At 41.1% G+C, this 12,025-nt stretch overlaps 1 protein-coding gene across 13 annotated transcripts in view; it reads right to left on the reverse strand.

Annotated features, from left to right (window-relative positions):
* The window catches only part of NFIA (nuclear factor I A), a 417,681-nt gene that overhangs the window by 51,554 nt on the left and 354,102 nt on the right, over positions 1 to 12,025 (reverse strand). For 8 of the 13 annotated variants that reach the window (XM_028733254.2, XM_028733253.2, XM_077928680.1 and 5 more), the window contains exon 7: positions 10,952 to 11,080. The exons of the other annotated variants lie outside the window; for them this stretch is intronic. In XM_028733254.2, coding sequence (XP_028589087.2) covers positions 10,952 to 11,080 — 129 coding nt within the window. The remainder of the gene's footprint in view (positions 1 to 10,951; positions 11,081 to 12,025) is intronic. 13 annotated transcript variants of the gene reach the window in all.

Below are 12,025 nucleotides of genomic sequence, written 5' to 3' on the forward strand. Positions count from 1 at the left end.
ATACACATTTGTAATCCTTATAAGTACTCTGTACGGAAGGCCAGTATTTTACTTTCCAATACTGCAGACAGAGCTTCAAACTGACAGCCAAAGTTGATGTGACAGATGGATGCAGTGTGTTTAAACCCAAATCTATCCTGGTTACATAGAAAGAAAATGATGGAGGGATCTAATGCCAACAGGAATATGGATGCACAGGTGAGGAGTACATGCACACCTCCATTTGCCCCCTCTCATGAAGCATCTTTTCTCCAAGGTCAGCTCAGTTCTACAGTCAGAACCTCAATGAGGATAGGTGTGCAGATGATACAAAACATTCAGTGTTGTTAGTTCCCCCCCTCCCAAAAAGAGATATTGTGAGGAGCTCCACAATGATCTCTCCAAAGTGAGTGAATGAGCAATAAAATGGCAAATGCAATGCAACGTAACCAAGTGCATAAAATTATACATGGCATGAAGAAAGTGGATACAGAAATGCGCTCTCTCTCTCTCTCTCTCTCTCATAAAAGCCAAAGAACCTGAATGCTGGAAGATTCAGGACAGACTGAAGAAAGTACTGAGCGGTGAATAGCTAAACTATGCGACTCGCTCCCATGGGAGGCAGTGATGGTCACCAACTTGGATGGCTTTAAATGTGTTAGGCAAATGAATGGAGGACAAGGCCATCAACGGCTACTAGCCATTATGACTATTGTCCTACCTCCACTGTCAGAAGCAGTGTTCCTGCGAACGCTAATTGCTGGTGGGCAGAGTGCTGTTGTGCTCATGTCTTGCTTGCAGGTTTCCACAGGCACATGAAGATATACAGGTCAAATTTCAGACCCCCATTGGAAATAACCCTGTTGTCAGGCCTTCCTTCTATTGTATTCTATTCCAGTATTCAATAACTATGGGAGCTGCATGGGATAGAATGGAAGCATGAGCAATTCCCATGTTATGATGACAGAATAATTCCCTGGGATGCTTTGTTTTATTGGTTTTAGAGGTACAAGATAAAAGCAATGCAGAGAAATATATCTAAGTTTATTAACAAATTCATTAAACATGAATTCCTCTTTCTAAAAATAGCAACAGCTAAGTCACAATGAAGCATGAGAATGTACCATCAGCTCCTTTTTTTATAAAAAAAGACCTAATTAGCCTCATTACAATTGAAAAGTATTTGTTAAAAGGCATTAAAGTGGAAACATTGTTGTAGTTCGTTTCCTTAGATACTTCCTTTTCAATCTTTTTGAGATGCTTTAGCTCACTGTGATCTGCAACCTCTCTCATAACATTAAAGCAAAGCAAGTGCCAGTTCAAATTATGTAAGATGTATCCCACCCTTTCTACCCTGAAAGTACTTGTTTTCAAAAATGACCGTATTAGAGTACTAATTGGCTAAGCCACCATGCTGGCTGATGTGAAATGCTTTGAAATGCTCTGCAACAGCTGTGTTGATCAGAAATAAGAAGAGTGACTTTTTAATAAGGAAAGCTGGCAAAAGGCCAGGAGTTTTGAAGGGAACTTGAACTTCTATACTGTATATATAATGCAATTCAAGAGGTACAGAACAGAAGTATGAACCAACAGCTTGAAAAAAGTAAAGCTTTTGGGCACGGCACAATCCAGCTCCATTAATCAATGGTAGTTTTGCCACCGACTGATATGGGAGGTGGATCACAACTGGCTTCCCAACTCTTCCTACATTCTACCAATCTAAGATTAAAAGAAGCACCAAGTAACAACAAGGCACCTCTGAAGAACTGAGGTTTTAAAGATTGTTCTAGCTTATTCTTATTCAAATGTGCTTAAATAAAATGTTTACATCTAACTCTTTCAGCAGTCCTAAAAAGTCCTGCAGCCTTACACTTTCTGTTCATTGAATGTAACTTTATATACACATAATTCAGATGAGCAACTAGCGGTAAATAAAAGGCATAGGGTATGCTACTATTTTCTGATTTATGTGGAAACCGACCTAAGTGAAGACTGTGCACAGAATGATGTTAGGATCTTATTCATTTATTTATTTCATTACATTTCTATCCCACTTTCCTCAGGAGCTCTCAGTGTGGCATACCCCTATTTCCTCCACCCCATTTTATACTCACAACAACCTTGTGAAAAGGGTTAGGCTGAAAGAGAAGGACTAGCTGGTTAACTCACGGTTTCTGAAGGTGTGTGCTTTGGGGATAAGCATCTCTCTCTGCCAGGACTTCCTCAGTCAGCCCATTTCTCCTCTACATGTCTATCCTTGCTAAACTGCTCTCTTAACCCTAAACGACATGCAAATGAGGATGGCCTAATTCTCCCCACAGAGGCAGAAGCTGGGATTCTGCACCCTCCCTTGTGCAAACAGTCTGTCTCTCCAGACTTTTAACTCTCCTCCCATTCCCAAGTTTTTTCTCCATGCAACCATGTTTAAATGAGGGAGGAGGCCTGTGTGGGCTAGGATTTGGAGGCTGGTACCCTCTTGTGCCTAGCATGCACTCCTTTAGAAAGAAGGGGCAGCAGGGAGCAGCAGAGGTTGACTTCTAAAGGGAAGCCGAAGATCTAACTAAGGAGCTGGTACTACTGAAGCAAAGAGCTGAAGGAGGTCTGCTAAGATGAGAGCAAGGTTCTATGGTAGCCTTCAACAAAGAACTATTGCCAAGTGATAATTGTTTCTTCAGCTTTAAAGCAACCAGCTACTTAGGGCCCAGGTTGAAGATGATCAGACAATTTTCACTCAGTGGGGCACGCACTGGGCAACCTTTGACCAGGCACCATCTGTCAGCCAAATCCAACCCACAGAGGCTAGAGTAGTTGTGTGGGGAAGAACCATTAATGCCACCCAGAGCTTCTGGAGGAAGGATGGGATAAAAATGTAACAAACTCTGCTGAAAAGATGGAAACTGCTATGCATTGCCAAATGAATTGTTCAGATATTTGGGTGAGCTCAATGTACTCCTGACAACCTCTTGAATAAAGAACATGATAGATTAAGGCCTGCTGCTGCTGCAATTGTTTGTTTAGCAAAATTATACTCTTTCTACTTATAGCTGTCACGAGGAACCTGTGGCTTCCCATATGTTCCTGGTCTCCAACTCCAATTAGCCCTAACTAGCATGACTAACGTTCAGGGACGATGGGTGTCACCATCAAAAAGATCAGGTTCGTTATGCCTGATGTACTGAATACAGAAATATTTGTGTAGACCCACAGAATTCAATGGGACTTAAGTTAGTCATGGCTTGTTTTCAATGAGTCTGCACTAAGCATGACTAAGTCTAAATCCAACCAAATATCTTATGTACTGTAGGCTCGTATTCAGACTGTCTGTACTGGGTTTCATTAGTCGCTTCAACAAAAAAATTTCAAAAAATAAATTCTTTCACACTTGAATGCAGTGTATTAAATAAAAACTTGTAAAATAATGTCATATTTTGTTTGTGCAATGATAGAATTCTGCTTTGATACTAAAATGGGTATATTAGTGGAACCAATGAATCCAGAGTGATAGATTGCTGCTAAGTTATTAGGACTCCTAGTCCCATTTTGAATATCAGTGTTTCTCCTCACTTCCATTCTGCAGATGGTAAGCTGATACTACATAAACATTGTTAAAGCTATAGTTGCATGGTACAGTAATTCACTTAACTTTAATGTGATTTATGGTTCTGTCAATACGAGAGGTTGGAAATCCTGAGCTCTGGTGCTTAAACATGGGTTCTGGATTTAAATATAATAATGGACTTTGGTGTGTGAATGTCTGAGCAGGATGGAAAATTTAGCATAAAAGGAAATTTAGCATAAAATACTACAGTTCAATACTCTGTTCAAAGCATACAGTTTAACTCCATGGACAGATCAAAGAAAAGCAACGAAACTGAATATGTAATCAGCAAAAGAGCAGGCTAAATACTGTGGTCTAAGAGTATTCAATTTTTATGTTATTATTTTAGATATGCATGAAATCCTATTACTGTGTTTAAAAAAAATGCCTCCCCGCTCTTCCTGTCCTCCCCACTTCCCTTATATAGGCGGAATCGAGTCTCTTTTGTCAGGGTAACTTTAAATCTAGGTCCAATTTGTTAATCACCCCCATTCTTCTCCCTGCCACTTTCCTCTCAGGGCATTTTTGCCTCTTTAAAAGATTAAGGGACCAAGTCATCTTGTTGCTCTAACATGTCCTCAGTGGAACAACATATTAACACAATTCCTCACTAAAAAGGCCATCTCTAGAAGTTTGCTGCAGGGATGACAAATTAACCCAGCATGGTGTCCCACACATCTATCTTTGCGCAAATTATTAGTGTAATAGAGCTTTTAGTTATGCATTTATCTAGCATTTTATTGAATGGTTGCATATAATGAAGCTAAGCAATCAGGATCCTTTACGAGGCAATCTCAGTGGGTGGCCTTATAGTTAATTTAGGGTAGTAGTCCTCTAAGCTGTTCACTCACATACAAATCAGTTAAATAAGCTACTCATCTAAATATTTCCTATGTCACAGGGCAACTCTTTAAAATCCAATAAAGGTAGAGTTTTAATTACACGGTTCTTGACTTTTATTTAGGTCTAGGTTTAACTATTTGCCAGCGTCTTGCTTGCAGAGTGGAATGTAAGAGCACAAATACTGTAAGTCAGAACAGGGAAGAGTCTCTAATCAAATCCTATAACAATATCTTCCCCAGCAGCTGTCATAATATTTAATTCAGTAGTCTTCAAACTTTTCACATCTGAGACACAGTTAAACATAAGTTATGTCCTGGGAACTCCAGGTTTGAGGGGGCACACTAGAAAAGTGGGTCCCCTCCTACGTTGGTGGAACTCCTGTCCCTATCCCATGAGCAGGTAGCAGTTACATCCCACAAGGCACTGGGGCAATGCTTCTTCAGGCATTCTGGGGAATTGTGGGAAATTTAAGATAGGGAGCTGACAGAGGGGGCACCTGTACTGAGGCTGCCCAGCAGCTACTTGAGTGTGGGTGCTGGTGGTGAGCCCAATACCCATTTATATCAGGGGCTTTGCACAGTGTTTTTCTTTGTCAGTTTCTCACCCTCTCTCCCTACAATTGCCTCTTATCTTCAAAAAACAAGCGAAGAGAAGAAAAAATAATGTTGATGGCTCAATTTAGGTTGAGCCTCAGGGCCCCACCAGTCGAAGACAATAGTAGATGGAGCAACCACATATGGTAACCATGCACTGTTGATGGTTCTGAAAGTGGTAGGCACAGTTTCAGTTGGGCATGTGCTGATGATGCACTATGGATATGGATGAAAATTTAGGAGAACAGCATCAACTGTAGCTCATCAATTTTTAAAAAGTCAACAATATACTGCAAATTCATTTAATCCTTCAGCTTCCCACAGTCCAACTGAAGGCAACTTATTTTTTGCCACCTGAAGATGCCAACAGGTCTATGACAGCAGATTCTGCAACAAGCTGCTTCCTAGAGCTCTGACAAGATAACCACACGTTTACTAAGGTGGCCACATGCAATGCCAAAAAAGAGGAAAGGCATCTCCCCAAAAAACTGTTTACCATTCACAGCAAGATTTTTGTGCTCATCTGAGAGTCCACAGAGTGGCAAGGCAAGGCCCAAACAAGATGTAAGACAAGGCAAGGTGGGACAAGGTTCAGATATGAATACAAGGCAGAGTTCAGGCTGTGCTGTGGGTAATATAATGCTCAGAAGTTCCTCCAGCCAGAACAGGGCTTAAACGGAATCCTTATATAGCAGTAGCAGCAGGAAGTGCAGCCCAATTGTCAGCCCCACTTGTGCTGCAAGATGCTGCTTTCCTTAAGGGAACCGGGCTTCTCCAGTAATCTCCTACAGCAATGGAGAAGGGAATCTTCAAGTTTTCCTGGGTCTTCTGCAGTGGAGTCCTTCTCAGAGGAGAGCAGTGTCACATCTTCACGCCAGGCGCAGCTGGCCCTACAGGTTCATCTGAGAGCTTCGCCTGTAGTTGAGGAATCTGACTCCAGGGCCATGATACTGAATATGATTAGAAACCCACTTCATATTTTGGTGCGATGTGCACAAAGACTCAAAGGATGACCTTCATATTGGGAAATGTTTGGGGGGGTGTGATTTTGGTTTGTGCCCCCAAGCCCATCTTCCTTTTAACATTTCAGATATTCAGAGCCAGTGAGAATTCAGATCTCAATACCCAGGCAGGAGAAAGTGGCTTGGCCCCAGCTTACAGACATCAGGGATCAAAGAGAATGCAATTCTGGTTCCTGATGTCAGTGATTTCAACCAGCTAAAGTTATTAGTGGAAGAAGTCAGCAGGACAGAATAAGATTTTTCAGGGCACTGGATGTTACTTCCAGGAATGTTTCAAATCAGCACGTTTCTCTTTAAAGATTTATTATTGGGAGGAAAATGGCATCTGGTGGAATTTGGTGCAGCTAAGCTATTGCTGCTGGTATCTCTGAGTTCCCTGAATGAACCCTGTGAGTTAGAATAAGCTGAAAGATAGTGACTGCCTCGCAATGATACAGTAAGCTTCATAGTTGAGTGAAGAAGGCACAAGACTAAATGCGCCCCCCTCAAGAGGAACATAAAAGGGTTAAAATGCATGAGAAGAGCTTTAGTCAATGAAAGGCTCCAGCTCTGTTGGACTAGTGCTTATATTTCTGCTGGAAATTAGAGATTCACACAAGCTAGAAGTACAGAGGTCTGTTTGAAACTATCTACCTCCTGCATGTGTGAATGGATGTATGACATTTTGCTGTTGGAGCAGAAAATCGTGGCTATCCATTCCATTCCTAAATGGAACGCTAGTATGATGCCTCATCTGCCTGGGATAAGTACAGACAAAGCAGGCAATAAAACACCAGGACTAGTGCATACTGCTCAGCTGATACTTTTGATAGCCAAACCCACACTCTCTTTCAGATGGCTACATCACAGCTGCGATGAATAATCGAGAGGAGCACTGCCATGGGGCTCAGCTTCCCACATGCAGCTCTCTATAGCACAGGTGTTTGCTGGAGTCTTTGCCTTGCTCCTTTCTGTATGAGAGCCATGGCTTTCCTGCTGTTTCATTCAGCAACTCTTTGTAGCAGCAAGATCGTATTGTGGAGCCATGTTCATGCATCTGGTGCTTTGCAAACAAAAGTGTTTTAGAATTTAAGAAAACTGGACTGCCAGGTAATTTTGTCCAGGCTTAAGAAATGTTCACAGAAAGTGTTCACATATATGCATCAAATGAAGTCCCATCTGTAATGTTTTAGGCTAAATCCACAGGCTAATTCAGGCTGGATTCTACATTATTATTAAGATGCCTTCAGTACACAAGTGCTTTAGGGAGTAACAAAAACAAAAAGAATACAGGTCTCTGCCCCAAGAGGATTACAAGCTATATTTCAACATTTGGTAAGGAAAGAAAATATGAAAAGTCTAGAAAAAGGTGGACAGCGAAAAGGTCACACAGAAAGGGATACATGAGATTATAGGGAAAGGGGCCAAATGCAAGTAGGAATTAAAGTTACAAGTGCTTAGGCTTTGTTTCAGTTGTTGAAAATATCCATACACCCTCTTTCTCTTATCTAATAATATATGAAGCATTCACACACATACTTTATGAGAATATCCACAGTATAGGATGAATCTAAGTAATGATACATGGAGATATTAATTTCCAGGAAGTCTCCATCCCCCATGGAACAACAAACCCAAATAGCTTCATGTTTGGGCAGAAGGTGTTGTCTATGACCGATCTTCAGTCACATACATGTTGACATACACCAGGTTCTCAGTGTAGATATGCCATGTCTTGCCAAGAGATGTAGCCTCGATAACTCTATTTACATCTATACACTTCTATAACTTTTATGGCCATTACATGTTCTCCAGCTTGTCAGCTCTACCTTTGGCTGAGATTTTTATCTCCACATGCCTGGGGCTATTATCTTGTAGGGAACAGGGTTCCTTTGAGAGGAAGGAGGGGAGAATTAATAAATAACAAACATTAAAAGTGTACTGTATTGAGCAAATGCAGAACTAGTCCAGAAAGTTGCATGATTATTGGCAGTGAGCAATTTAATGGAGCCTCTTGAAATCTGACCAGGTGAGCATGAAATCCAGGGATAAGAATGCATAAATCCTCCTTAGGTTGAAATTGCTGTTGAAGGTTCCAAGATGGTTTGAGCCCATTGATGTTGAACAATGACACTTACTTGCTAAATCAGGGTCAAACTACATGTTATGCTTAATGTATAGCATGCATTTATGTCTCAATTTTTTCTTTTACCTTATCAGTAGGGGTGGTGAAGGGATGTGGTGTGGTGAAGGGCTATTATCTCTTCCCTACCCAGCTGTGACCCCTGCTGATAATTACCACCCCACCCCAGGTTAAGAGAGTTGGTGCCTATGGAATCATTTTCTCTTTCTTTCTAATCCATGTTGCTGCAGGGGGAAGTGGAGTGTCTGATCCTACCCCCACTTCTAATTAAGTTTAAAAGAACACCCAGAAACCTCGCTAGATGCCACCAGATTTTTCTGATGGAAGCAACAGACAGCGAATACGTGAGAATATGCAGTGGGAACCTCCATTTCAGGGGGAGAAAACAGTAGATGCCCCTTCTGACCAATACACCTTCAAAATATAGAACTTTTTCAGAGAAAATGCTCTCTGAAGAAATACAGAAAGATTTTCTAGATTTCTTCTATAGCTGTTCAAGATTTTTATTGAAAATACCTTGATAAGGGGTTTATAATTGAGAAATCCATAAAATAGGTGGGCGTGATACATATTTGCTTTCTTTCCCCCCCACTCTGCAGTAGTTTATTTTTTGGTTTACTTTTTGATATAACCTTGGTACTTTCTATTATTTGCACACATAAGAATTAGAACTCTGGGGTTGCTGCCAATTACGGGCTGAGGTTGTGCAGACACACTGGTGGGAGTGCAGTATTGATTCCAGTGGTGCATCTACACAACACGGGCCTGGCCACCTCGATTAAGTGGCAATGAGACCACCCCAAGGCGAGGTTCTGCCCCACTGAGTAATCAGTTGGTTTAACTAAGAACTTGCCACTGTGCATCTGAAAGACAAAATGTCTACAAAAGCCCTAAGTTATGCCTTGCTGCAGATGATCAAGGACTAGACTCTAGAGGGCATCTTGCCCCTTACTTCTGTTCAGGAAATTCCAGGGCAGGATGAAACGTCTAAAAGTTGTAAGAAAGTATAAAGTGTGGCACCTAAACCCACTTAGCACTGGATCCTAAGGTCCCTAGAAGTGGCTCTATCCTTTAGCCTGGACAAATGTTTGCAAAGCCAAAACACTGTAACTGCTTGAAAGCTTTTTCTGGACCAGCAGCACTCAGACGGACCATCGTCACCATGTTAAGCCTGCCTATGCCACTTTAGCTATGGCACTGCAATACTCTGGTGGAGCCGGGTCTAGGCTGCCCTTGAGTTTCAGAGTCAGCTGGCGTACAGCTGAATACGCTGTTAATGTAACTTTGATCCTACGAATACCTTTCTATTTTCACCAATTATCAGGAGCATTTTTAAAATGCATGCTTGCCTCCCAGCAACTTGCTACCTAATTAACTGCAAATAATTCCATTCTGCTCTGTCTGAATAATTTTGAAAGCCATGCAAAGTTTCAGAGTGGTGGCATCTTGCACACCAGTGCTATTTGCTGGGCTCTGAGTTTATACTAAAGGTCTTGGAGACACCTGATATCTGTGTAGCACCTTAAAAGCCTTCTTTGAAAGCAGGGGTGGTTCACCTGGTTGCATGGAGGCACAGCAATAACCTTTCAGCAGTGAAGTCACTGCTGCTTATCAGGAGAAAGTGAAGAGGAAGCAAGGTCAGGGCAGGGCAGATACATTGGCGGACAGACCTGACCTCACTGCTGCTTCAGCCCTCATATTGGCTGTGATTCTGCAGCCTTCAGCTTCCCCTTTTATTTACAAATTTTTCCAAGTTCCGAAGAACTCTAAAGCTTACACACTATTTTATGATGCTTTGGTTGGCCTACATATAGATTTATACTAGTGCAATTTACAGGACAATAAGGCTGTACTCTTATACCTACCTATCTGGAAGTAAGCTCTATTGAACCCAGTGGGGCTTACTTCTGAGTAGACATGACTAATATGAACATATTGTTTATCAAAAACATTATACCTAGGAAGCGTTATATGTGTAACAGGTTAGTATGTCCAATAAACCAAAATGCTGCAGGAAGAAGCATAATTCTATCACAACTGGCCATTTTATTTTGTGATCGTCTGGGATAAAAGCTATTAAGAGCAAAAGTTTATTTATGAATGCCACTAAGCAGGGAATAAGGTATTTTTTTAAGTTCCTAGGTGCAAATTCCTCAAATTTTGGATGACTCAGAAACCAAGTGATTTTCCTCACCTTGTTACTAAGCACAGACGTGGTCTTTGTGAATTAACTATGCAGCATTCCTCATTTTCTGTTTCAATCTGAAGAGCTATTTCTAACCAATTATTCACCCCTTGGAAACCGAGTGGTCAAGTGCTTTATTTTAAGTCACCCACAAATACACTGGTGAAAACTAACTAAGCTACTAAAAGTCATCTAAAACCTTAAAAGACGATGGTGATGAGGGCCTGTGGACTGGAACAATTGCTCCTACAAACTAAATACAAAATGTCACACAATGCAAAACCAGGATTGTTGAAAGATTAAAATGACGAAGCAATAGAATGCATATCTCCGTGCTGAATGAGACACAGTGAACACTTAAGACTTATACCCCAAAATATTAAAATATAATTCACTCTGAATCAAAACAAAGCCACACTCCTTCTTCAGATTGACTCCTAGGCAATCAAAACCACTTTAGATCAGACTAAGGTAGCTAATCTTCGTTTACTCTCTATCCAAAACCTTCAGGCACTTGAAACAGCAACTCTATCCATATAGCACACCCTGATGGCTAGGGGCACCATGGTTAAAGTCCAAGCCCATTGGTGCACTTTCGTAAGGCCTCACCTCTGGGTCCTGTAATGACAGGTCGATGATGCTGTGTGAATGCCGTTCCAAGGGAGGAGGTCTGCGAAGGCGAGGGACTGCTGAAACCAGACTTCTCTGACTTCTTTAATGGAGTTGGCGATGGCATTCCTGGCAAGAATGATTGATAAGTGCAATTTAATAATGCTAGGTCATGGAACAACAGCCTATGCATTGTGAAAGGGGGTGCGGAAGCAGATAGAAAAACTTAAAGGACAAATTAAATTGCATACAACAGCAAGCTTGAAGGTTCACTTTTATTTATGATTGTCTTTGGGGGCAAAAGGTGGCCATCACTGGCGTGAAAAAGTATATATTAAGATGCATCCAAATATATATATTTTTAAATCTCTGAGGGAAACTTGCTGACATGTTATTAATTAGCATTCTTATTAGGCCCTATTCTTTACATTTTTTCAAACTACAGTAGCTGCAATGCTTAGATTTTATATATACATTTTTATATATACATTTTAAAGAGATTGTTATGGCTTATGGACAGGTGTTGAATACGTCTCATGAACTGCCCAGAGTTTTGAAACCACAGAGGCTGAACACCAAGAGTAGATCTGCCTCCTGCCCACAGGTTCCTGCTTCTGTTAAACCCTTGAGTGAGAGTGAGGTGAAATGTACATGTATCCTGGCGGCAAGGGTAGGAAAGTTCTGGGGATATGCGCAAAACTGAGACAGTGTTTTGGGAACTGGGTGGGTGGACTGGATGAACGCCTTGAAGAGTTCCAGATGTTTCTGCACCGTTAAAGGTTTCTGAGTTACAAACAGCATCCATTTCCCATTGTGTGGGAGATTTTTTATTTATAAAATTTAAAGAGCCTTTTAGTGTTGCGCAACCTGAATGGTATTTTATAATATTGAAATTGTTCGTTTGTTTTAAAACTTACCACTAATAGAGGCTTTCACTGGAAAAAAGATCTTTCACAGAAGTGAAGACCCTCTTCTGACATTGTATCATCAGGTTCGATGCTAATAGGAGCATAGGAAACTACACTATGCCAGGACAGATTATTTGTCCATTCATCTCAGAATTGCCTCCTTTTA

Source organism: Podarcis muralis, chromosome 5 (genome assembly GCF_964188315.1).
Source record: "Podarcis muralis chromosome 5, rPodMur119.hap1.1, whole genome shotgun sequence".
Lineage (NCBI taxonomy): Eukaryota > Metazoa > Chordata > Lepidosauria > Squamata > Lacertidae > Podarcis > Podarcis muralis.